General features: G+C 39.3%; 2 protein-coding genes and 1 non-coding gene across 9 annotated transcripts in view; 1 reads left to right on the forward strand and 2 right to left on the reverse strand.

Moving 5' to 3' along the window:
* Window positions 1-305: 305 nt before the first annotated feature.
* Window positions 306-379, reverse strand: TRNAI-AAU. Its single transcript has one exon. It is a non-coding gene; the product is annotated as a tRNA-Ile (tRNA).
* An 871-nt stretch (window positions 380-1250) lies between these two features.
* MOK (MOK protein kinase) lies at window positions 1251-23694 on the forward strand. Its single transcript, XM_030482214.2, is given in 13 exon segments — window positions 1251-1813; window positions 8132-8175; window positions 8178-8217; window positions 9880-9935; window positions 13563-13594; window positions 13596-13654; window positions 14168-14216; window positions 15151-15217; window positions 15220-15328; window positions 18428-18529; window positions 18944-19121; window positions 19347-19449; window positions 20582-23694. Coding segments are annotated over 13 exon segments (1473 nt in total). The 3' UTR covers window positions 20653-23694.
* The window catches only part of WDR20 (WD repeat domain 20), a 54216-nt gene continuing 48059 nt past the window's right edge, over window positions 20662-26818 (reverse strand). For all 7 annotated transcript variants that reach the window (XM_030485042.1, XM_030485037.1, XM_030485041.1 and 4 more), the window contains one exon: window positions 20662-24981. In XM_030485042.1, coding sequence (XP_030340902.1) covers window positions 24928-24981 — 54 coding nt within the window. In that variant the 3' untranslated portion in view covers window positions 20662-24927. The remainder of the gene's footprint in view (window positions 24982-26818) is intronic.

Genomic DNA, 26818 nt, shown 5'->3' on the forward strand with positions numbered 1-26818 from the left:
TTACTGGGCGGGGCTTAAGCCCAACACAGGTAGCTAGTGAGCCACGAGTCACTCGGAACCGGCACGGGAGAGAACGTGCCTGATGGGGTGACCCGAGCGCGTTATCCTACGTGCAGAAGAAACAGAGACGCCCGCTCTGCCGCTGCCGGCCCGGGCTCTGACAGCCCCTCGATGGAGCTCGGCCCGCGGTGGGTGAGGGTCTGTCCGTACCCACCGATCGCACCTCGGCCCCGTCCTGGCGCAGCGGCAAAGCCGCGTGTCACAACAGGCAGCGACGCAGACGGCGCGAAAAAGAGTTGGCTGTGTGGCCCGTACGGGGATCGAACCCGCGACCTTGGCGTTATTAGCACCACGCTCTAACCAACTGAGCTAACCGGCCCGCCGACAGCAAAGTTTTCCGCTGTAGGTATGTAAGGCCGTCGGGACCGGCTCCATCCTGCCCTGCCAGAGGGTGACAAAGCGGAGCGAGGGACGTTTGGCGCGAGAGCGCCGGAGCCGGGCCCGCACACGTGGGAGCACACCTTGGACTGATCATCTCAGCCAGAGACCACTCTGCCCCCTGCAGAGCCGGGAGGCAGCAACCGCCAAGACGCGTTCGCGGGGTTTGCCGCAACTCCAAGTCAACAGGATAATGCTTCCCGTATTTGCTAGTTACGATTCCAGTTTAATTAAAGAAAGTATTTATTTTGCACATCTATTTTAAACCATTTACTCTTCTGGCTATTTAACACGTTGTTAGAATCTTGGTTTGAGTGGAGAAATGATTCACCTTTTCCTAGTATTTTGCTTTTTGCTGCATACGAAGCATTTAAAGGACAACTTTTCTTCTCAGCTGTGAAGACCCCATTAAAGTACACTGTGTCCGTTTAGCAAAAGCAGTCGGGATGAACGGGGGTGGGGACCCCTGTCCAAAATGCAGGGTTCGGATACCGGCCCACCGCAGCTCGGCGTGGAGAACACGGTTAGTGCGGACCATCCTCTCCCAAACGCACTCCCCCGTGCAAGCTGGCAGCTGCTGGTTGGCACCGCGCTCCCCGACCGACCCTGAACCGCAGGGCCTGCACCGGCGCGGCGAAACCACCAGGGACCAGCACACCACCCCGGATAAACACAAACTCGTCTGAGCCCCGCGGAGACCCAGCGCTTGTACAAGCCCGGGCCGCCGATGTCGCACTCCTCGTCCGGGACCGAGGCCCGCACACACCGCTCTCTCACCAACGGAGGGCTCAACTCCACCGCCCAGGGCAGACATGCCGGCGAGGCGCGGAGAAGAACCGCTCCACACGAGCACGGAACACGCGAAAGCCGAAGTGCCGCGGCGAGGCAGCCGCCTGCAGCGTGCCCGCCAGGGCAGCGGCCGCCGGCCCCGGGACCCGCCCACGGTGCATGCGCGGTGCGCGCAGCCGGCAGGAGGCGGGGCGGTGCAGGCGGTGCCGCCGCGTGGTGCCCACCGCGCCTGTGCCACCTCCCTCCGCGCCGGTTGGGCGGCTGCACTGCGCCTGCGTGGCTCGGTGTGCCATGGCGAGAGGTTTGTGACGTCATCGGCGGGGGCGGGACCGGAGCCCGGGGCGGGGAGCCGGAGCCTGCGCGGTTGCCAGGGTGACGGGAACACAACATGGCGCACTGAGGGCCGCGGGAGGCCGGGCGCTGCGCGGCGGTCAGGAGCAGCTCGGCCGCGCTCTCGCTCACCCCGAGACCTGCAGGAGAGCGCAGGACGAAAAGTAAGGGGGTGCGGGGGAAGCGGCGGGCTCTGCTCGGTGCGGAGGCTGCGGGCTTGTGTGAGGGGCACCGCTGAGGAGGCCGGCGGTTACCGGTGATAGTGGCCCGAGGTGACCGGGGTCCCGGACGGCGCGGGGAGCACCTCGGCTGAGGTGGTCGTAGCGGCTCTGTACGCACTTGCAGCCCGTTGCCATCTCCTAAATCCCCCTGCCGAGACCGCACATGTAAACGCCGGTCTCTCTGTGCGTGCCGGTCTTCCTCTTCAGCAGGGTGCTCAGAAACCTGTCTCTTGTGGAGCTGTAGCCTTTCGGTCTTCTGGTCCTTCCAAGCACTTTCTCAGAAATAGCTAAGTTTTCTCATTCTTTGTTCTGCAAGCTTTTCCTTCCATTACGTAGCATCCTTCTTCAGATCATCCCATGTCACGTCCTACGCGTTTGGCATGTTTCTGAATGCAGTAATTATGTGTCATGGCCTCATGACTGAACTCATGAAGCTGAACTTCTTGTTGCTTGCGGTTTTTTTTGGTGTGTGTTTTTTTTTGTTGTTGTTGTTTTTGCTATTTCTCTCTTCTCACATGCAGCTGCATGTCATCTTTAAAGGTAACCACATTTTCTTCCTCAACATCTTAGCATCTTTGCAACAAAATATCTGCTTCGAGTTTTTATAATACCCTGTTGTAGTACTGTCTTCTCTGTCACTCTGTACTGGATTCTTTCATTCCAAATGATGATTGATTTTCTGTGCTCTCTAGTTACAGTAATACGGGTGTAGTGCTTGAATTCCATCACTTGCCCATAATTTTAATTTATGTTGTTCTTAATTTCCTAGATCCCGTAGCCTCTTGCACTTTCAACTGTCATTCCGTTTTCATGGGCACTTTTTTGGTGTTGAACAAGTTCAGATTGCTACACCTTACTCTTCCTAACCTTTATCTGCCTTCTTGCTAACCATTGCAAGCCTGAACATCTGTGTGTGCTGAAACAGAGGGGAGGGGAGAGGTTAGGTAATACTTAACTTGTTATAGATGCCATGAAAGACTTGCTAACCAGTGATTAGGTCTTCTTTATTCTTTAATGTTATATGCAAGCCTGATTAAATCAGGCTTTATTTGATTTCATCCCCAAAGCTTTCAGTCTTAAAATGCTGATAAACTTTTTAACATTTCTGTCATTCTTCATCTTTGAATACCACAAATTTGGGTAAACTAATCGGTAATTAGTTATGGTTTGTAGCTATAGTAAGTTTCGTAGCTTAATATGGACAGGCTTTGACCTGCCTGTTCTCCTTCAGTGTGTGTTTGAAGCCCCTTGTTTTGGTGGTTTTTTTATCACCTGGTCACTCTTGAAGGATCAGTTATGTGGCGCTGAAGTGGATTTTTAAGAATCTCCAGAAATCGTGGCTTGTGATGCACATCCAAAATTTATATTCAATTGTTAGTAAATTTGAAGTCTAAATTTTATTTCTTCTTATTCTATATAAACTTTCATTATTCCTAACAATGTCTGAGCTCCTTTCAGCTTCTCATTACACAATAACTAACTTGTCACGTGGCTGATCTCATTTTCCCCCTAGGATAAAGGCTTTCTTATCTTCAGTGACCGGTTTTGTTGAGAGTTTACATGTTGGTTTTCTGCATCATAGAGACATTTCGAATAATGTGACTTTCATTCCTGAGTCTTCCTTATTCAATCAATTCAAATTATTCAGGTCCTTGCTGTCATTCTCTTCACTGGATGGCTCTCTCTTAAGTGCCAGGTTAAAGTCTCAATTTTTTGTTATGTGTGGGAGTTTTGTTTTGGATATATAGCACTCTATTGTGAAAAAATAAAATACAAACCGTACATGCTTATATGAAAAAAATCTTTAGCGCTGTAAGTATGTGTTAAAGCGTATCAAGAATCAGCTCTTCTGAGACTATTAGAACTCTTCAGTTTAAAAATTAAAAAAAAAATCGAATTCTTGTGAGCTTCATCTGGACTTCTCTTATAGGAGCAAAATACATGTATAGAAGAAAATATAAACAAAACCAAATTATATAAACATATACTATCTGACTTCTTTATATACCTAAAAATATTTTCAATAAATTTGTACAATAATGTTTTTCCTATGTTTCTCTGCCAAAGTATTTTGCTTCATTAACACCCGTGGCTGGTGTATATATCGATACTAAGATCTTATTTTCAGATCATATGATTTTTTTTATTTTTTTTTTTAGCCAGAGACTCAATCACTTGCATTTAAGAAAATAAAATTAGAATCAAAGTGTAGGTCAGCAAATAGCTAATACTTTTTTTTTTTAATCTGGCTTGGGAATTTTTTGCCACAGCAACTGGCTCTGACATTACATGAACATACAACTTAGTGTGTGTCTGATTGACTGGAGAGTATCAGTTGCTACCAAAAAATCTGTTGACACTTTTTCTTTGGAATTCTGAAAGAGTGGTATTTAAATATGCTGATTTATGATACCCACCTTACATTTAGCTATTTACACAGGAAATTAAAACTTAAGGTGAGTGTAGGAGAATGGTGCAAACTGTGATCCATGTCTGCTGACACCTTGCTTGGTGAATGCTGAAGGCTGGAGATCACCTTGCTTAAAGCACTGATTGACCAGCTATCAAGTAACAGCCACATGAATTAAACAGTCTCATGGTCTCTTCCACATTTAGGATTCTCTGTTAGAGATTGCCTCCTTACCCATAATGATTTTCAAATTCTGATTCTGTTTTTGTAATAGTTCTGTTTTTGTAATAGTTTTGTAATAGTTTTTGTAATAGTAATGTAAACTGTCTGTATAGAGTGCATTAGATGGTATCATTGAGTTTAAATTACTCTGGTTTTTCCTATTCTTACAATGTAGATGGCCTAATTAGTTAGTTTATGATCCAGTAGAAAACTGAAGCAGCACGTGGTAAGAATTAGAAGAGCAACCGACAATACTCACAGAAGTCCTGCTCTGCTGCTGTATTGGAGAAAGAGAGATTTTCAAGGGGAAGGTTTTGCTAATTAAAATATAAGCATTTTTTACATGAGTAAGTGTGAAAGTTGGGGAGGAGAAAAGAGATGAAGGCAACACAAATTGATTGCTAGTTGGAAGACAGCATTAGAATGTCCCTGCCTAAGTAACTTTTCCCTCCACAAAATTCCTTGGCAGGCTTTCTCCACTGTGAGGCTGTATTTATAGTTGTAAATTAAACATATCTGGAAATCTTCTTGGACACAAAGAGCAACTGACATGAAATGGCCCACGTCTATGCTAACAAATTCTCTTATCTTCCAAAACAAGGCAGTAGAACAGAAACTGCTTGATAAATGACCTTAGAAGGAGTCCTCACATCAGGCTGGGAAGGTGCCTCAGAGAGTGGTAGTTATCGCAGGCCAAATCCATGCCAGGGACTGTTGTCACAGTAACTAATACAGACAACTACACTTCACTGAATTCACTGCTGTCAATATAGCTTAAGGCTCCTATGGTTATTCTGACTCCCATAAAGGGTTGAATATGATAAAAGAGGTTTCATGCTCTGCCTCCCTTAAAATGACTGCTTTCAATCTTTCTTAAATAATAACACCGTGTCAGAAGCAAGAGCAGCATAAAGCTAACCAGAATAGGGTTTTGCTCAAGTGGAATTACTGGAAGAATTATCAAGGATATAATCTGTAGGTGCTAAAAATAAAGGGAACCAGGCACTGGGATTGGTAAGGAACAGTTAATCACAAAGTTGCAGGAGAATAGAGGAGGAAAGAAAAGAAACATCAATTCTGAAGGAAATTAGGACAAGACTCAGAAATTAATATAAAAAAGCTTTCTTCATAACGCTTATGTTACCTGCTTCATCTCTTAAAGTTCTGCACATCTAGAGTTGACTGATTTTCACATTCTTCTGTTTGGTGCACTTGGTTATCAAGGCCAAGCATTATTTTTGGCCTAGTGCAATACTCAAATCTGCATTTAATATGGCAGTAAAGCTTTAAAATCAGGAACTGCTTTGCTAAAAAAAACCCCCAAAACCCAAACAAACAAAAAAAAACCCCAAAACACAAAACCCAAAAACCACTCAACCCAAAACAACAACAGAAAAAAACCCCCATGTTGGAACAGTGACAAGGTACACTTGCTTTTCAAGTACAATCTAAGTAAAGGGTTTGGGTTTTTTGGGGTGAAGGAAGCAAAGAATAAGTTCAGGTAGGAGTTGCTAATTTGCTGCAGCAGAAAAAGGTATAAAATGCTCTGTGCAGAGGCATCATGTCTCTGAGTGAGGAGGTAGTAGTTTGTTGTCTAAGATAGAAGTACTGGATTTTACTTTCAGGAACACAGATTTCTGTAAGATGGGCAGTAAAACTTCATTTGTTGTTATTCGTTGTATTTTCTCTCAAAGAACATGTTAACAAAAAAAACCTCCTTTATGTAGAATTTTCCATTAGTCAAAATTTAACAAATCAAGTGTGGATTGATAGGCAGTCTTCATAATAATTTCCATTTTAAACATACTGAAACAGTACATTTTTTGTTTTAGAATATAAACGAGTTGGTCATACAGGAGAGAAAACTTCTCTGATGTTCTGAAGACACTGACTTAGGGATGGAAAGTACTATGTCTGTAAAGACATGAAGCCACATTTGGAAAGGTGTGCATAATTCATCGTGGTACTACAGAAAATCTTATTTAAATTTGGTGGGAAAATGTGAAATTTTGACTATGTGAAGCTTTTTGAATACAGATGTATGTAACAAAGTTTGCATATAGTGCAGGAATGGAACTCTGCTGCTGCTGGTGCAGAGCCTTCCCATTTGGCGTTGAGGTCATTTCCTTGAGTACTCTAATTGATATCACCCACTGTACTAAATGCTGCCTCATCACTGGGTTGAGGGTGAAACAAGAACAAGGACTACATAATTGCGTTTCCAAACGCACTGAGTATACTTGTGCTGGTTTTCTTTTTGCTGTAAATAAATAGGAGGAGGAAATATGTCGGTCCTCCCTTTGGACAGTACTTTTTTCAGTCTTACTTTAAATACCTTTTTAATGCAGGTTAAAACCACTGTATTTATCCTTAGTCCATGTATAGCATCTGTTCTACTTCATATTGTATATGTATTTAATCACATCCATCAGCAAGATGTTATATGGTCACAAAATAGGTGCTTTTTATTGGTTAGGAAAAGAGAGGTGAGGGATGTGTGGAAGTAGACATGGACTTGACATGCTCCTACAAATATATAAGTGCCAAACAATGCCCTTTGGATCACTGACTTTGTATTCTCGGTTAAACATATTAAGTTCCTAATCAAATCAGTGGGAGTGACACATTTGTACGTACAAAGTAAAACAGGACATTTTGCTCTTCGGTGAGATTTCACAATGTAACTCAGAGCTTCAAAGATTGTAAGTTAAAAACGAAACAGAGAGAGAAAACTCAAATATCTTCAAGTAATGTGGCTTCTGATTTTCTGTTGTGTTGTTGGAGAACTGTTGGTTCATTTATGTTACCTACAACTGACCAAGTTGTCCAATTTATGATCGGAAGGGTATTTAAAATAACTGCTTAACTATGTCAAGGGCAGATGGTATATAATTCAGTGGTAGGACATAACAAGCAGATTCTTTTTTGATGTTTAAAACATCTTTTAGGTTTTTAATAAATTGACCAACAAATTCTTTTGATGAAATGAGCTCTTTTTATCAACAGATAACAGTGTTTCAAACAGAACGTGCCCATACAAGGTATTTCTTCTAGTTTCGAATTGGAAAACATTGTTTTGGTGTTTATCTTTTAAGTCTGATTGTGAAAAGGCATTTGTGTCCTGTCCTGATCCATTTAATAGCATGCAAAGCTCTCTGTTTCTTGCCACCTCACTGGAGTGTCTGTAGCATATAGATTTGTTGTTTGTTAAAGTCTAGGAGGGCAACATAATAATTAAACAACAGTAGAATGGTGGGTTTTTTCATGTAAGATGTTACCATCAAAACTTAATTTTAAATGTGAAGCTTGGCAAGGCTAGATTGTCACTTTCAGCATGGTGCTGAGAGTAGTTGAAATGCATACTATACCAGTGCTGAATAAACAGTATCATACATGCTGTTATGCAACACAGAATTCCTCCCAGATAGCTCCTTGGCACTGAGCTGATATCTGGAGCACAATATATTGCTACTTATCCTGTTTGGGTAAGTCTGGCTGTTCCATGCTGTGAGAAGGAATAAAGCCATTTACTGATCATTGATTTGCACCATAAAGAAACAAAGCAGGCAAACAATTTACTAGGTCCTGCATTTGAAAGTTCAGTTGCAGACTAAAGTGGAGAAGGTTCTGACAGTCTCATGGCAGGGAAGAACAACAGTTACAATCCAGTCCCTGAGTGCAAGTCAGCCTTTCTTTTTGCTTTCTGATTCAACTCCAGTAGGGACCAAGTGAATAATTGGAGACAAATACAAGCACTAAGGAGGCTTGTCCTCATCCCAATATCCTTATGTTACATTAAGTTGTTTTGTAAGTATGGTGCCTTCATTTCTTACTCCTTTATTTGAATCATATCCAGTAACTTTGGGGTCTAGAGGCAACCTGTAGGAACTTAACCAGTTTTTTATTTTTATTCTTTTTATTATTTTATATTGGGAGAGGAAAAAAAAAAAAAAACAAAACCAAAAACACAAAACAAGAAAAAAAACTCCAACCCAACCAAATTCTAAATTCTTCATATCATTTTTATAAGAAATGTGATGTAGCTGTCACTTTCTCTGGCTTTCTGGCAGCAGACCAAAAATATTTCAAGATCAATATTAAAATTACAGACTAGATATATTGTGAGCACAGCTAAACTTCATGTCATAATATGTAATACTTGCTGGTGATTTCAGCCCATGTCCAGTGAGTGGTTTAACTGCACAACATCATGTCTGCTGGAGGCAGGAGTTTGGTTAGACACACTGAGAGCTGATCTGCTGGAACAGGCTCTGGTACTTCAAGGATCTTGGTTTGACTTGTCAGTTTAAACTAGGGATCGAGGCAAACTATTTGGCAGTATCATTTCATAGGCAACTTTACGGATACCCCTTTGCAAATAACAGGAGTTTATATCTCTGAATTAGGCAGCATTGAGCTGTGAATTTGGAAAGAGATCAGTCAGTGCTGAAGTTGGGTTCTGTAGCCTCATTAGGCACTTAAGTGTCTTCTGGGGACATGTTCTGTCTCACAAAGAGATCAGGTTTTATGACAGCAGTTGCTCCATTGCTGTGTCTTACGCTTCACTGTACAACTAGGCAGACATATACTTCATTATTCAAATACTTGACACAGAACTTGTTGACTAGTCTAAAATATTTTTTTCTTGCTCTTCAGGCTGTCTTATTCCTCTGCACAAGGCTCTGGTACTGGGCTGTTACTGACAGGCCTGGTTTTCCCAATGCATGGAAAGCCGGTAATGGTGTCAGCAGCTTGGCTTCTGGAATTCTCAGCTTCAGCTGCCGTGTCGTTAACTCAGTGTAACCCAGATGGCCAGCCAGCTCGCCTAGCTCTGTCACAGTCTGGCTGGAAACTGAATTGCAGATTGCACCCTCAACCTATTGCTGCCTGGGTTAATGGAACATTGCAGAGGGGATCTATTTTAATGCAATTATCTTGCAAGAAAAACTGAAGACCCACAGATATCTGCAAGGCAGTGAAATGGAAAATAAAGTATCAGAGGTATTACCATATCGTGATAATACTTAAAACTGCTGTTATCAGCAAAACACAGATTCCAGTCAGATACTCATTTGCATGCAATGGAACACTACTGGTGCCATAGCTAGAAAGTATTTTCATGTTTGGTGTAATGGATTTCCTACCTTCTATTGTAAGATTGTATCAGTTAATTTACTAGAAATTTCGTGATACGAATCAGTGTGGTATGTCAGGAAACATGCCTCAAATAACTTAATGGAGTAAATCAGTTAACTTTTGCAATGGATGCTTTGGATAGTATGAACTAAAACTATGATACCTCAGACCCTAAGTTGAAAAACTTCTTTGAGAAAGTATCAATTAAAAATGAAAATGTCCCTTTTAATACAGGTTAAACTGTGTACTTTTTCCTATGCTGTGTAAAAATCGACATGTACATTTTATTTCTAGCTTGAAGTCTCCTTATTTGTTTCTTCAGTGATAAAATAGCTCCCTTTCACTGATATGTGAACTTACGGATATGAATCTTTATGAGCTGATAAAAGGTATGTAGTGTATGCTTAAGAAACACACAAGCCCTCCTTGTGTAGATCCACTTTGTAGATCACAAAGTGGAATGAATTATTTTTCACTTGGTTGTTCACCGTTACATGTTTTAAAACTCGTAGGGAAATCTTGTGTTGTACTGCTTTATTCTTCCTTCCAGTGCAATATAACCACTTGTTTAAGGAATGGATACATGCAGGTTTCTGAGGAGTCAGGCCCATGGCCATCTATTTCTACAGTCAAACATGACATGAAAACAGGGAAATAACCTTGACTGCAAAACAGAAAGTAATTGCTTTATGTAAAATAAATCCAACTTCAAAAGGTTCTTTGGTAGGTCAGGAGTGTAGTGATATAGTAAGAAAATTATTCCCATTTGTTTCAAAAACTACTGAATCAAGAAATAATGATTTTCAGGTTTTATATCTAGTAAAAATGTCTTTTAGAAAGTTTTCTCTATAAAATCACATTGTTCCCTGAAGCCTCCTATACGTGAAAATTCTGGAGAGGTTTGTCAAAGCAGATCGGAGCCCATAAGGCTTAAGGCAGAGTTCCTACATAAAAGTTTACAACAAAAGCTGATTTAAAACCAGATTGCATACAGACACCAAAGGAGTTGGATACAGCAAATGAAGGGGCACGCACTTACAATTCAGTATTAAAAGAGGATTGGTTTTTTTTTTCTGAATAATTAAAAAATTGTAATGCCTTAACAGTTGGGAGAGTCATTTTAATAACTGAGCATGCAACTGTCATTCAGTAATAGGACAGATAAAAGACTTGCTCTCAAACATTACATTAGTGACAGCAGCATTCAGATCTCTAACAAAAGGAGTAACCCTGTTCCTGACCTAGATAATATTTGAGATTAAAATACAGTTGTTTGCTGATCATTAGTATTTGCTGGCTTTAGTAAGACATTTCATTCTTGCAAGATAGATTTGTTAAGTTGTAAAGTCAGAGTAATAGCATATAGGAAAGAGTCCTCATTAAAAACAATCCTGCATCTTCTCCTTCCAGGAAAGATACTGTCCTTCAGTCATGAAAAATCCGAATGTTTAGGTTTGTTCTTTAACTCATTTGGTTACATTTGTCAGTGTCTCTCATTCTTTTCATGTGAAAAAGCCTGCTATATTAACAACTGGAACTTAGTCTCATAGTTTCAGTATGTTCTGCTTTGTTTGTTTTTTATTTTAAAATACAGGTTTTATCAAATTCAGGTTTTCCATAAGATGACTGTTTTCCTACCACTTAGTTTTAAAAACCTCCTTTTCCGTGGCATGGAATCGTTTCAAAGTGAATCTGTGTTCAGTTGTAGTCTGAAGTGCTGCAGTTAGGGGTTATCTGAACATTAATCTGGGTCTACCTAAACTTCTATAAATTGCTGGTTAATTTTTATGGTCTAGATTTTGTTGTTTGTCTGGATTGATTTTTCCTATGATACAATGTCTTTTTTTCCACTTTGTATAGGGGGGTGGCAGATGGGGTGGAGCTTGTCAAATCATAGAATGAAATGAGAAAATGAAAAACAGATTCTTGTTGAGATTGTAATAAACTAAAAATTATTTTGAAGTATTAAAGTATTTAATTTGTGTCAAGTGCTTTGCATTTTTCAGAAATGAGGTTTGGAGTTTCAAATTAGACGTGTCAACACCACAGTTTCCTATGGGGCAGAAATAGTTTTTTATTTGTTTTCTCCCCCAGGCAACTCTACTTGTGGCTTATTGCAAAGCCATGCAGTGTAACATGGCAGTCATCTCAAACAATAAATAGGGCAAAGATTCCAACTACATAATTAAATTAGAATATTAATCTTAGTTCTGAGCCAGACCAGGTATTGTCTGAGGATATCTAGGTAGCAATGGCAAGTGGAAGAGCTCCTTTTGAATTTTCAGGGCTGTGACTTGAAGGAGTGCATTACTAATTTGTAGAACAATTAAATTGTTCATTAGCGATGCTCTGTCACAAACCAGGTTTCAGAGTGTACAGAAGTAGTTACATGTCAGATGATTTGTAGTCTTTTGTAAATTACTACAGTGCATAGTGACGCGAATGCCTGTCATTTCCTGACTACTGTGTACCTTGCAAAAGGAAGTTTACTAGAGGTGCAGAGCAATTTTAAAAAGCTTTAAGTTAGAAAAATTTCTTGAAGCAGGGGTGACTGAGAAGGAATTTCTGATTTAACAAGGTGTATGGAGATACTTCTGTAATTATGAGAACAGTTCACTGTAATGCTACTAATGTGGAAAATTGATCTTTTTGGTGTTTTCCTTAATCAACTGACAGATTCATGTTATTTCAATCAAGACGAAGCTATTTGTCTTAGTCATAATTCTACTCCTATTAATTATTAATATTGGTATCACAAGTCAGTAACTGAAAAATGGACTTGCCTTTTGTTTAATCAAGAACAGTTCAGCCATATAAAGCGATGAAAAAACTATGGCTCAGAGAGAGGTGGGGAAGATGCCTCAAGCGGAAATGATTGCAGCCTCAAGTGCTATGATTCGATTCATCATTACTTCCAAATGAGATTTCTCTAATGATAAATCTGGAAGTAGAAAAGCATCTGCTCCAGATTTTACTGGTGATCTGCAATGAAAAAGCAATTGAACATGACTTCTTTTTATGAAGGCCTGATTTCTTAAATGGTAATAATAATCCGAGTTGGTTTGAATACCTGCATTTTATAAAATAAAACTTTTCTACCATAAATGACAAAAATCCTGGTGTTGAAAACACCGTATATCATCTCTACTGGGGTAATAATACCACAGTTCCCCATGTCAATGGTGCTCTGTTTCAAGTGCTTTGTTATCTAATCCTGCTCAGTGGATTATGTGGCTGACTGGAGGAGTACTGTAATCAGTTAGGAACACAAGTCCTGCTGGCTGCTAGGACTTGCAGCCTCAATGAGTTAGTGTCCTGATAATCTCCCTCCTCCTCCTCCCCAGCCAATTACTCATACTGCTGTCATCAGGCAGATCAGTACCTGCTTTGTTTTTCAAAAATGTGATCATTTCTGCCTCCCTTGATGACATTGCAGCATTACATAAAGGCATTACAGCAAGATTAAAAGGCCTTTGGAGCCTATAAACAAAAAAGCTGAGTAGTTACTGAATAACTCTGAAAAATAGATACATTTTATAACAGTCATTATTGTGCAACAGCAATGGCAGGCTAAACTACATAGGTTAACCTTTAATTTGCAAGTCAAATGTGAATCAGTCATTTAAGCACTGCAGTAATTTGAGGTGATTGATAGGAATCTTAAACCTCAAGGACAGTTATTTTATTTAGAGAGGAAATTAGATGTTTAGAAGTGAAATATTGCAGTTCTGTTAGAATTTGGGGAAACAGATACTGCAGGAAAAACATGCAGTAAAAGTGAAGGCAGATTACAGACTACTGAATTGACAGTTGTTAGCTGAGCTATTCTGGTGCATGCTGAAATCTAAATTATGTCTGAAGTTGAGTGGAAATGGATTGCAAAGCTCGCAATAAGTGATAGAAATAGTATAATTGAAAAAGGTAATATCGATGCACTGCTGGAAGCTGAAGAGTAATTGGTTTTTATTCTGTTGTTTGCTAAAAAGGACTTGTACAACTTGAAATTTTAATTCTAGGAAGAAGAAAGCCATTACCTGGGGAAAAAAAAAAAAGAAAATGTTAAGAACTCCATGTACCAGTTATGCAAATCTCTTGATTACAAACATAGGTAAGAGACTTGATTCAGCAACAGCTTTGCAGTAAATGTATCATACATTTATTCCAGAGTCATCTCTAAGCGGAGACTTCCAGTTGCCTGGGCCCGCAGACTGCTGCAGGGAGAGAAAAGGCTGTTGCACAGACACATCTTTGCCTATAGCAGAGCCCTGGGGCAGCAAGTGAGCAACCCGTGCAGCCGCCAGCACCCCAGAGGAGCTCTGGTACCTGCTGCAGGAAGCCCTCTGGGAGCAGGTGGCCTTGCAGCCTCTGGGAATGCTGGCAAGAGCAAAAGCAGAAAGCCTGGCCTCTCCTTCCTGGGCTGCCCCTTCCCCACTCCCATACCTGAAGCTGTTGTCTCACCATGGTGGCAAAATCCAGTTTTTTTACTTTGCTGTTGGTAAGTTTGAAGAAAGTGTTAGTTTCTTTAGGGGTTTTTTGTTTGTTTTTTACAAATAACTGGAAGCACTGATAATGTTTCTCTTGTTACTGAACTCTTTTCTCTGGTGTGTTTATATTGGTACAGAAATGGAGTATTTCACAGAGATGTGAAACCAGAAAACATATTAATAAAGGTAATTCATTTTATATGAGAATATTTAACTACAGGTGGAGTGCATCAGTATTTTTCTCTTTTGAGAAGGTAATGCTTCCTCATGAATAAAAGCACAGGTTTTAAAAAATATATAGGCAGTTACCTCTAATACCATATTCCTGATCTAGAGGAATGAAGTTATTGGAATAATAACAAGGAAGTTTGTTATTGGCTAAAATCTGAAATGAATCAGATGCATTACTGCCTGCATGTGCTCACTCCAAAGACCCGTTCTTTATCCTTTATTAATATATGTCTTCCTTTCTGTGTTAACCTAGAAACAAGCAATAGGGTTCAGTTTTGCAGCTCACTCTTTCTACATTCAATTCCTACATTTAGTGGAAGTTACACAAATAGAGCAGAAGGTGTCAGCTTTCAGAAGATTCCTTGATTGAAATCTATTCTCCCAACTGTTTCAGATTGTTATTTTGCTAATATCTGACAAGCAAGGATTTAAAAATTCAGTTTATGAAATTTGATTTTCTGGAGATAAATTTTTCTTTTAAGTTTTAGAGGTGTACAGGAGAAGTCGTTACAAAGAGGAGCCAAAGCCACCTGTTATATCACTGCTAAACGCAAGGACCCTCAGAAAATAACTTAATCCAGATGTTCTATTTAGCAGTCTTCCCCTCAGTAATAGTCCGTATGTTTTCCCATTGACTCTTAGGTCTTTCTTTAATGATGTACTGAGGGTATTTGCACATATTATGGGACACAGATACTTCAAGCCTGGGCTTGCTATTTAAATGCAGTTTTACTGCTATACTACTACTGTTGGGATTTCTGAAAGTTTATTCTTAAAGTAATCTGTGATTTCTTTTATAATGACTACTTCACACATTTAAAGGAAATCTTTGCTTGAATATTTCAGTGTTTCTAATTTGTCAAAATACTTTATTTTTGTATCCTAACATCAAACTACCCTGATGTTAGGAGATTTTGGATCTTGTAGGAGTATCTATTCTAAGCAGCCACATACGGAATCATCTCCACACGCTGGTGCAGAACACATGAATGCTTACTAACAAGTGGCTACTACAGTTGCAAAATTGGTATGTGAAGTGCTGGCTGTGTTTTCTATGAAATTACAAGGTACAGCGTTCAGTGGAGCGTTTTCTTGTTATTAATGAAGAAAATCAAAGGTAAATAACTCAAATAAGGAGCAAGTGGTATGGGTAATATGGTCTTTGTTTCCAGGGGTTTGTGGAAAGCAGTGGGATGTTCAAGAAAACTTAATACCAACAAAAACTATTTACAAGGAAAACAACATTTTTGAGCAGTTGATTGTTTTGTCGTCGTCCCCCCTCTCCCCCCGGCTTCATATTTGAGTTTGGTAAAAATGTGTTTTCTGTGCTTTATCTCTGAATAGTGTATGGCTCATCTCCTCTCATGAGCATCACTCACTATTCTCAATCATCTTGTTAATGCACTTGATGGTACAGTTTTTTCCTCTTTTATTTGATTCACTATTCTGCAAAACCAGAGGAAATGAGAGAAGACACTCCTCTGATTTACTACTTTGATTTATAATATAGTGTGTTTAAGACCTTTGTACCAGGACCTGATGTCCTGGAATATCTTGAAGTCAGATTCTGATGAAGGAAGAGATCAGGAAAACACAAAGTCCTTTAAGCTTTTTGATGATCATGAAACTATAACTCAAAAAAATCGTCACTAGTCCTCAATTAAAAAGGTAAAATCACCACCATGAGTATTTCTCCAGTATCTTTGTGCCCTAGCAACAGCAGCAGTTCTTCTTTATTCTCTTCCCACGCTGCTGTCTCTGATATGCAACCAGGAGTGATAACATTTGCTTTCCTTCTTTCCTCCTCCACCACATGGCAAGTGCAGCTGCTGCCATCACCATCACATTAAATGACAACCCTTATGCTTTGCCTGCTAACTTGTAGAAACAGCTCTACTTTGGTCAGAAAACTGTTAACCAAAAAAAAATCCCAAATGTGGCAGTTCTGTTGCAGAGTAATGGGACCAAAAGCTTTAAAAATGCTGTGGATTTCATTTCCATTTAAATCAGGTGGGCTTCGAAGTTTGGCAACAAAATTACATGCTGCAAACTTAAGTTTTCTTAGGGCAAAAAACCTCGAAGATATTTCCATGTAATTTTAGCTTAATGCAACAATTTCATTCTTTGCAACCACTGCATATGTTCAGAGACCTGACGGATGTGCTCAGAGAGAAATGAGGGATGTTTACTGGGAATTACCAAATTAGAATCTTACCAAGCTACAGGAAGCTATGGACAGGTTGGTTTGGTTTTAAATGCATTTTGCAGTTCTACTGTTGAATGTTTCGTGAAAGCCTTTATGTTTCACACCACATTGTGTAAGAATTTTTAGTCTTTTCCTCAGCTGTGCTTATCTTTCAAATCATGGTCTCCCTCTGTCTGCTCCTTATATATTCTGTTTCCCGCACTACATTTTTTTTGGTGGAGTACACACTTGTTCTTCACTGTGTTATGGTTTTACATTTAGCAGAACTAAACTACATTTTGTAGTTCACACAAAAGCTACTACCAACTGCTTGTCTTGATGTAGCTACAGAACACGAATCAGATCCCTTTCCTCTCATTCCTCTACTCAAAGTTTTATGAAGACATTCAGAGAAGTGTGCAGCCAGCTGTTTGAATTTACAAACAGTTAAAAGAAGTTTCCCCTGTCTACAAGGAGGGCTGAGTGTTTTCCTTTCAAGGATCATGTGGTGCTACTGAAGTGTTTCTTCAATTGTAAGTCCAAGGCAGTGTTCTGCTGATACAGGAAAAAGCAACATGTGCAAGAAACAAATGTTAGTGGACCTAACTTGTTACGTCACATTGCCCTATTGTGATAACAGTGTTTTCAAGGACTCTGTGCAAGTTTTATATTAACTGAGGATCAAGCTCAGGAATGCAGTTCAAATTGCCATCTTTTTAGTATTGTTGCTTGCAAAGAACCCGTGTGTTAGGAATGGAATGTTTCTTATAAATATATACTTCCGTGTGTATACGCAGCAAGAAAAACTGCTTGACTCTGGTGCCTTGAAATGAGGAAAAAACATCATTTTCTGGGATCTGCCAGTTCACTAGAAGAAAACACAATCCCAAATCCATTGCTTTTCACCAGGCAGTGTTCTCTTTACATATTTTATCTCAAACTTGTAAGGAGAGGGCAGCTACAGGTTTCTGTTTAATAACCCATCTTTCTGTCCAGACATGCAGTTGTATGGATCTGTTGCTTATGTTATCCTTCAGTTGTTGGCTGGTATTTAACTGTCCACAAATGAATAATTCTAAAATGTATCATCTACCTCATAAATGAATTCCTTTTAACCAAAGTGGCAGCTGTGCCACTTTAACTAGTTTTATTGTGTCTTCTCATGAAGTCCAACAAGGCCAAGGGCAAGGTCCTGCACCTTGGTCAGGGCAATCGCAAGCACAACTACAGGCTGGGCAGAGAATGGATTGAGAGCAGCCCTGCGGAGGACTTGGGGGTGTTGGTTGAGGAGAAGTAAAACATGAGCCAGCTTCAGTGTGCACTTGCAGCTCAGAAAGCCAGCCGTATCCTGGGCTGCATCAAAAGGAGCGTGACCAGCAGGTCGAAGGAGGTGATCCTGCCTCTCTGCTCTGCTCTCATGAGACCCCACCTGCAGTCCTCATTCAGCTCTGGGGCCCCAAACACAAGAAGGATATGGAGCTGTTGGAGTGAGTCCCAGAGGAGGGCCACAAAGATGCTCAGAGGGCTGGAGCACCTCTCATACGAAGACAGGCTGAGAGAGTTGGGCTTGTTCAGCCTGGAGAAGAGAAGCCTCTAGGGAGACCTTCTAGCAGCTGTCTAGTACCTAAAGGGGGCCTACAAGAAAGCTTAAGAGGGACCTTTTAGAAGTGCGTGTAGTGACAGGACAAGGGGAAATGGCTTTAAGATGACAGAGGGAGATTTAGATTAGGTATTGGGAAGAAATTCTTTACCGTGAGAGTGGTGAGACACTGGCACAGGTCACCCAGAGAAGTTGTGGCTGCCCCATCCCTGGCAGTGTTCAAGGCCAGGTTGGACGGAGCTTTGAGCAACATGGGCTAGTGGAAAGTGTCCCTGCCCATGGCAGGGGGTTGGAACTGGATGATCCGTAAGGTCCTTTACAACTCAAAGCATTCTACAATTCTATGATTATCTAGTGCTAATACCATCTCTTACCTTGCAGTTTTCAGCCTCTCTTTCCTGGATCTAATGAGCTGGACCAGATTTCAAAAATCCATGATGTTATAGGCACTCCTGCTAACAAAACTCTCGACATGTTCAAGCAGTAAGTATGTGCCTCCTTAGTTATAATTTAATGTTTAAATACCCCCTATATGACTGTACAACTGCAATTCCTGCTCAGGGAACCACTATAAAAATCTAACTCTGTTGGGATGGCTGCTGACCGAAGAGCGGTGTCCTCTATCCCTACCCAGAGATCATCACATTCATGCTCCTTGTAGGCAGAGCAGAGGAAGTCTGAGTCTGTATCACTCTTACATGGCCTTTTATTTCCATCTTTAAGGCCAATGACATAACTTGTTTGGAAAGAAAACATTTTTTTTCCCCCAAGTATTACATACTTATCCTTAATAAATGATTACCTAAATCAGATGAGAATAATATATTTTTTTCACTAAACTGTAATGCTCTCTGAATATGCATGAATAACTGTTTGCTCTCAACTTGCTTAACACAGGTCAAGACTTGCAAGGTTTGATTTCTCCTTTAAAAAAGGAAAAGGAATACCTCCTGTTGTGCACAGTTTGCCTCCCAAAGGCTTCTCTCTCCTGTATGCAGTGATAAAATATGATCCTGATGAGAGAATTGCTACCCATCAAGCACTACAGCACCCTTATTGTCAAGAACTCTGGCAAGTGACTTCGAATCACTTCAATCTTGAAGACTAAAATTAAAAAGTGAGGGGAGCACTATGTGCTTGTTATTTAAAGTGGACTGACATGAAGTTTGCTCACAGTGCTAGGACTAAGCTTGCAACACAATGAACATAATTCAGTTATTTGCATTGAGTCCAAACTTCACCTGAAGCACAACTGATTTCTTACTCTTTTTTTCTTTTTTCCTCAAACTTTTTAGGGCAGCTGAAACACGTGGCCATGCACAAAAAAATAAGATTACTAGGAAATACATCAGGGCAAGTACTTCTGCGTTTGTGGCAAATTTCAATGGCAAGTCAAAAGACAGGTAATATTTAAGTGGAAGAATCGTCAGCCCACTTAGAGAAAGTAATTTGTGGCACTGAGCTTGTTAGTTAGAAACAAATGTTTTACTTAAGCTGATTATTTGGTTTTATTCAGTCTGCCTGAACACTGATCTTTATTTGGTCTGATGCGGTTTCCCCCTGCCCCCAAGCTCTGAAGCACATGAGTTAGAATTTAGAAGCTGTGATACCACACAATCCCTTCAGTAGACTCTTATCATAGTTGCTATTACTTAAAGCATCAGTTCCACATGTTTGGGTTTTTTTTTTAATATAATAATCTTTTTGCTGTCTTTGAGTTAAAGAGCTTTACAGAAGAAGTTGTAGCAGAGGCACAAAGTGCTTTTACCTTTCTTTTCAGGCCTTCAGTCTACATCTTGAGCAAATTTATTTTTTTTTTTTTACTTAATTATCCTGCATTTAGATGATATCCTAAAAAATAAGAAAATGAAGAAAATAAGAAAATGGGAAAATCCTAAACTTGTATTTGACACTGGAAATTAAAAAATCAAAATCTGATTAACGTTCTTGCAAACTAAAACTCAGTTTATATTCAAGCTGTGTGAAAAATACTCCACATATTCATTCTGAAGGGTTCACTGTATTGGCAAGGTGAGACAGAAGTCAGTACTACGTGAAAAACTCTCAAATACAGGTTTTCCTCAAAAATCAAATTACAGTAGCAGAAAAACAAGATTACAAATTATTTTCTGCTGTTCATTTAACCTTGAAAGCAGAAACTCTCTTTCCATGGGAGCAGCAACTTTCTCCACCACTTTAGCTCTGGGGTTCATCAATGGAGGCTTTGTGAGAAATTCCTTCAGGAAAAACTGCACGAAACATCAAGTGAGGCAGTAATTTTTAAGAAAGAATTAGCTGAAGTGGTGTTTGGCAGAGCTCAGTGAGCTCAATACACACCCTGCACTGAACTTGCTAAGTATATTTTCCTTTTAGAACCTGATGAAGGAGAAGGTTGGTTAAAAATAACATGAAAGGATTCTTTGAGCTTCAGTATTAGAATGGAATATTATCTACAAAATACAAGACTTCATATTACATTATAAATGACAGCTAACTTTTGTACAGTTTTAGATGTAAAAAATCTTTATTTTTCAGTCAGCTCTGGCAAGTGTTCACCTCCTGTATTCAGTAACTTCAACCTTCACTTTTTATTGAGGATGAGCTGATTATGAATCATATGAGGTACTTGATTTTGATAGTTTCTGTAATTGCTGAATATTTCTATAGAACTATAGCTAAAAACTAAAGCAACTTTTTATCTGATTCAAAGCAAATAAAATGTGGTTGTAGTTTTCTTCCAGCTGTTGATCTCAATCAAAAGGTTTAACAGAGACTGATACTGCAGCTGGTTGCTTAAAAGAGCAGTATGGGCTTATACCTTATGTTTTAGAAATTTTGCACTGTTTCCTAGTAAGAGTTGTTAAAAGGCAGAGTTTTTAACTCACTTGGAAAGAGCCATTATTGCAGTTTGATACTATTGATTTTAAAACTCCTGATCTCCTAAAAATCTGCAATAATTCATTTGCAATACTTAAATTTGGTGATGTGTTACAAAACAGGTTTGCTGCTTAAGAAGCAAATGAGTTTGTACAAGTCATACTTAGCTGGGGGTTTAAAAATCTTCTGCCTACCACGTATTCATGCAAGACAGGTTTTGCCAATAACCTTTTTTGGGGTTTTTTTATTAGTTCTAAAAGCTACTCTGCTCATAATTGGGAAGTGAGCAGCTTTTTTTTCCCAGTAATGAACCACCTCTGGGACTGCTGCTGCTGCTCAACATTTTCTGTGTAACGAACAGTGAAACAAAATCAAAGAGAAGGCAGGCGAGGGCCATGTTGTATATATAAATTTAGTACAGGTTGTTATATATATATATATATACACACACGTATGTATGTATGTATAAAATAAAGGTGTGATGCTAAGCTTAGGAAATAGAATTAAGGACTGTAGGTCTACAGGCAACAAAGTATAAGCGTAACCTCTGACCGTATACCTTAAGCAAAAGCACCATAAGCTTACCCAGTGTTTTTTCCCAGAGGGGAAGATGGTGAGTTGCTTGGTGCCAGTATATTTGGAGTTAAGCATGGTGTGCAGCAGTAAAAATGGTCTAAAAATAGGTAACTTACTGTATCTATGGGATCTTCTTGCTCTCTGCAATTACTGATTTCTTTCAAGATTAAAAAACCAAAAAATACAAATCCTCCTACTGACATCTGACTGATCATTCAGCCTCAGAGCTCTCTCCCTAGCATTACACAGAAGGCCGAGGCTTACATTATCAAGGATATGTTCTTGATGGAGATACGTTAATTGTATTGGTAGCTTCCCATAATCTTCTGGAAACCTCAAACCACAGATGCTGAAGTTTAAATATTTCAACATTTCAACTAAAAAGAAAAAAAAATTCCCTCAGATTGTGTCTGCACAAGGTCTTTCCTGATCTGAAAAGTGTTACTGCAACTGTTTGCTTCTATTATTGATGTATCAGGTAGGTAATTATTCATACACCAGAAAAGTGGTTGTTTTTTGACAAAAGTCAGAATTTTTGCTAAGTTTAAACTTGGAGAGAAGCAGCGATCAGGGTACTGTCTTGTATATTTCAGTTCTCTCTTACACAGTCTGTATCTGGGGCTGTCAGGCTGTTCTAATGAAAAAGGCAATTTCACATTCAGCAGGATTTTTGATAGGAAAATTGGAAGTTTGAAGGGAAGGGCCACATTGGAATTTTTCTTCATTTATTTTACACTTTCAGGCGCATTTTACACAGTTTGGCACATAGGATGCTTCACAGGTATTTATTTAATACCAAGTTCTTTGCTGTTATATTTCTGGAGACAAATTACGCTTCTCTGGCTGTTGGCTTAGTTGGCAAACTTGAATTTTCCCACCTGCTTTATAGTTAAAATACACTCAACTTTAAGCTACAAACTGGAAAGCCTTCTTTCTAGCCTCATTCTTCCAGCTAAAATTCCATAGTGAACTGATCCATGTTCCACTCGCTTTTATTTATTTTTTTTAACATAGTAGGAAAATGTTATTAAGAGCTGTATCTATAGTAGAACTCTGAGTTCTGTTCAGGTAAGTTGTAAGTATCCCTTTTCTTCCTAAAATTTTTTTCTATATGGAATAAAGGGTGGGATGGGCAGTTCAAGCGTCTAGAGGACATCCCAATAGTAAAAGGGAGGCTGAAAAAAGAACCACCACAGATGTACCTTGTATGCAGTTGAACTACGATTTGTAGCAGGGACATACACTGCAATCACATATGCAAGTAGCTGCTCTTATTACCCTAATGTTGGATACTCTGGTCCTTTCCCTAGGGGTTTTGTATTTTTCCAGCTGAAGGAAAAGTCTTTTAAAGTCATTACACATTTTCTCAAGCGTTTCATTTTGACTCAGACCATATGAAGCATCTACACCAGGGAGATAACGACACTAGTTTTTAGTTCTGAGGTTTATCTGTATTTTAACAGTTAAACCCACTATGTTAATAAAACTTCTGAATGATAATCCTGCTCAGTTTCAGTGTTTTCCCCATTCCTCATACTTTAGAAGAACATAAGACAGAATTGTGAAGTACAGCTCCATCTTTAATAACGTGGACAATCTAATGGTCAGCTTATAAATGTATCTGGCGGTTTTCTGCACAGTAGCTGAATTACAAGAATTAGACTTAGTTACAAGTAGCCACTGCAGTTGTTTCTCCCCAAATTTTCATTCATATCCTGAAAAAAAAAATATATATATTCTTATGCCAGAAAATATCTAAACTTTACTTGCAATTTAAAAAATTCTACCCCACTTTACTGCTGCTAGAGCAGGAAAGGCATTAACATGTGCCCTCAAATACAGCATGTGCATACTCGGGCAAGTTCCACGTTCCCAGGCTAGTGGCCTGCTGCAGGATTCAGCAAAAGCCTAATTGAGAACACTGCCATATAGGGAATAGAGGAAAAGATACAGCAGGTACTTCTGTTCTCTGTCGTTCTGGGGCTTGACACAGAGCAGTATCTCCTGGGGGGGTTAATCTTTGCAAGAACTATTGAAAACAATTCAAGTGTTCTGTTGCCGACTGATTAAAAATAACACGTGTTCAGACAAGCGGCACTGAACTGTACAAATACACGGCTACGTCTATCTCCATAACACTTAGCAGCTTACGAGTGTTGAATTATAAATGAGATGTCTGATGTAAGACAAACAAGTTGTCTCAGAAACGCATCAACTCCAGTATGTTGACCTAATTTTAGACTGCCGAGTCAGAAAGCGTGTACATCTCCTGCTGCTGGATCTTCCACTTCACAACTCCTGGGACCGTGTGCTTACAAAATCTTTACCCTGCACAGTTGTCTGTCTGCACAATTTCCGCTGTATGATATATTCAGAGATAAACCATTATGAGCAAGAGCGAAACAATGTTATTTCACCTTCCTAATCGAAATTCAACTATATTAAATACGAAGCCATGTTCTAGATGAGCTAATTTTGAAAGGAATTTGTTGTACAAAGTTTAGATGTTATTTCTGTACCAAACATTTAATTCAACAAAGGATTGATTACATCAAAAGTGATCGAATTTGAACAAAAAGTAAACAAAAATGCATATTCAAGATAGTTTAATATGTATTTTCTGAATTAGAAATACCACTTTCTTAAATGAATGAGAAGTTCTAGTGTAATGATCCGTTACTCCCCTCCCCCATCACTCCATTACATTATTTATACATATAATACAGAGCCAATGGCAGTTGGAAACAACAATATTAAAATAAATGTTTAATAGATACAAAGGATCTTTTCTCCACAACATAGTTTTTCCGGTGTCTGGGCACCATTTTTAAAGTAATTCTCTATTAGCATTAAACTATTTAAGTGCAAAACAATTTTGTTTTAAAAATCTATGATTGCAGCATCCATCTTCCTGAATAACATTTTGAAGCCAGAAAGTAATGACTTTCATTTTCCATGAGTGCATTCCAGGCTGTCTTCTAGCCATCTCTGGTTAAAAAAAATCAGTGCAAAATAAACAATGGTGAAGTACTAGTTTAACCATTGAACTTACTTGAATTTAAGAAACATACTTTATTTTACACTATATATATATATCTTTTATTTATATATTTATAGAGAGATTAAATTACACTGGACTTGAAAAGTATAAAGAAAACCAAAAATGTTACTATTATCTCCTGCAGCACCAAAGGAAGCTTTCCCCCTGCCACGAAAACTCTTCCTTGGGTGCGCAGATTAGCAGTATTAGCTGTAATAAGAACTCATTACATTATTCCTTTGCAAATTACTATGTGATTCACATAATTCCATGTTTACACTCTGCCACATTACAATTTGTGATGCTCTTTGCCTGAAGAACAGCTCCTGGTTCCACTGTCATTACTTCTTGTCCTGCGTTCAGAGGTTTGCTAGCAGTAGTGTGATGGCTATACTACAGTTCCACTTGGAGAATTGGCCTGGTTTTGGGATGACAATAAACCCTGCAAACAAAGCAATTTACATTAATCCAGCAAGAGAACCTGACATTAAGTTTATAAAGTTCTTAGCCTGAAGCTAAAATGAGTACATTTTATTTTTACCACCACATGCTTACTTTAGCCATCAGCACCTTCTTTCCCACAAAAGAATCTAGGCCGCTATTGTATCAGTCAGGCAGCACACAAAAGAGCTCTCGGTAAGTAAGAAAGCAAGCGTGTGTGGTTATGACACACAGTGAATCTGATCCCAGCATTTGATTTAATCTACCTTGCATTTTGAGTTATTGTGAACTGCGAAACGTTAAAAACCATACACCAAAAAAGTGATCAGTGTTTTATTAGGGTACCAACAAACCAACCTATTCCAGTATCGACAAGGTTGACACCTAACCTGATAGAGGGAAACAATCTCTGAAATGCTACTGAATATTACAAGCTTTGAATAGAAAAATAGATTATCTAACCAAGTAGTTATTCTGGTAATTTTAAGAGAGAATGAAACACTGAACAAGACTTCAGGGAAGATTCCCCATTACAATTTAAGTTGGCATTCAGGAAAACTTTTCACCAGCTCGTTTTAACTACATCGCTGCTTAAATAAAATGAGACTTACTCATTTCAGACATCATCACGTGACTGTGTGGCACCCCTTGCTACACAGAGACTGCTGTTCTGCATTAAGACTATACCTTACAGATAGATATCAATGGATAAATTCCATTTCAGACTTACATATAGTAGCCCCTTTTTAATAATTTACATAAAGTAACTGTGTCAGACTTAGTTAGGAAAAGCTTAATATAAAAATACAATTTGGTCTTGCAAGGTCATGATTTAGTTGTAGCAAGTGCCAGCAGGCTGAGGAGCACAATGGCAGCTAAGCTGGAAGCACACCAGTGAGTATCACTGTGTGACTCTACTACACAGGCATGGTCAATGCACTTTTAGCAATTCCTCTCAACAACTACCAGCTTAGGATCTTACCTCAAAATTAAGATCCTGTGACTCAGATCCATCAAACTAGACAAGCTCAGGCAGCAATTGGCCTACAACTTCAGAATCTACAGGAGCTCTTTCTTGCTTGGATCCAAGAACTGAAAGGTCATGGCTGGGGGAAGAAAACCCTTTCCACAGAAGAGGTGGCAGGAGGGCTTCACCGGCTGGATTCAAGTTATCAAGTTCCTGCTAAAACCATAGCCCACCCTTTCAAAACTCATCTGATCTACTGGCTCAGACATGATGATTCTGGATACAAATGCAGGATTTATAGCAGACTATGTATATGTGTACACACATTTATATATAATAAATGTATGTGGTGCTTAATTTGGTGTCCTCCATAGATCGCACCTGCAGGAACCAGAACACTCTATTTTTACTTATGTAGTGGATATCTGATCCAAACACTGCTGAGGTAGACTGAAGTGGGTTGTTCTTTAAACTTGTTTGACACTCAATACAAAGATACTGCATATTTCATGAGAAGAGAATAAAAAGTTTCCTAGTTATTAGTTAAGGAATAGATGGTGAAATAAGGCAGAATTTTGAAGCAAACAAGCTACTGAAGCACTTCTGAAAATGTTTACAAAGAAAGTTTTGTTTGAAAGTGATGGAGATTAATCAGAACTCTATAGTTCATTACTGAACATTCTTCTGAAAGCCAGCAGCTACTGGAAGGTCTTTCTTTTCAGAAGATTACATTCCCTAAGCAACTTTAAGTACCCTGGAAAAAGACATCCAAAGGTATTATTTTCAGTCTTTAATAAATCAGTGATCCAAGCTGTTCATATGCAAATATGTGCTTTCTAAGCACATAGAAAGTACCAGGGATGACATAATA

Source organism: Strigops habroptila, chromosome 4 (assembly GCF_004027225.2).
Source record: "Strigops habroptila isolate Jane chromosome 4, bStrHab1.2.pri, whole genome shotgun sequence".
NCBI classification, from domain to species: domain Eukaryota; kingdom Metazoa; phylum Chordata; class Aves; order Psittaciformes; family Psittacidae; genus Strigops; species Strigops habroptila.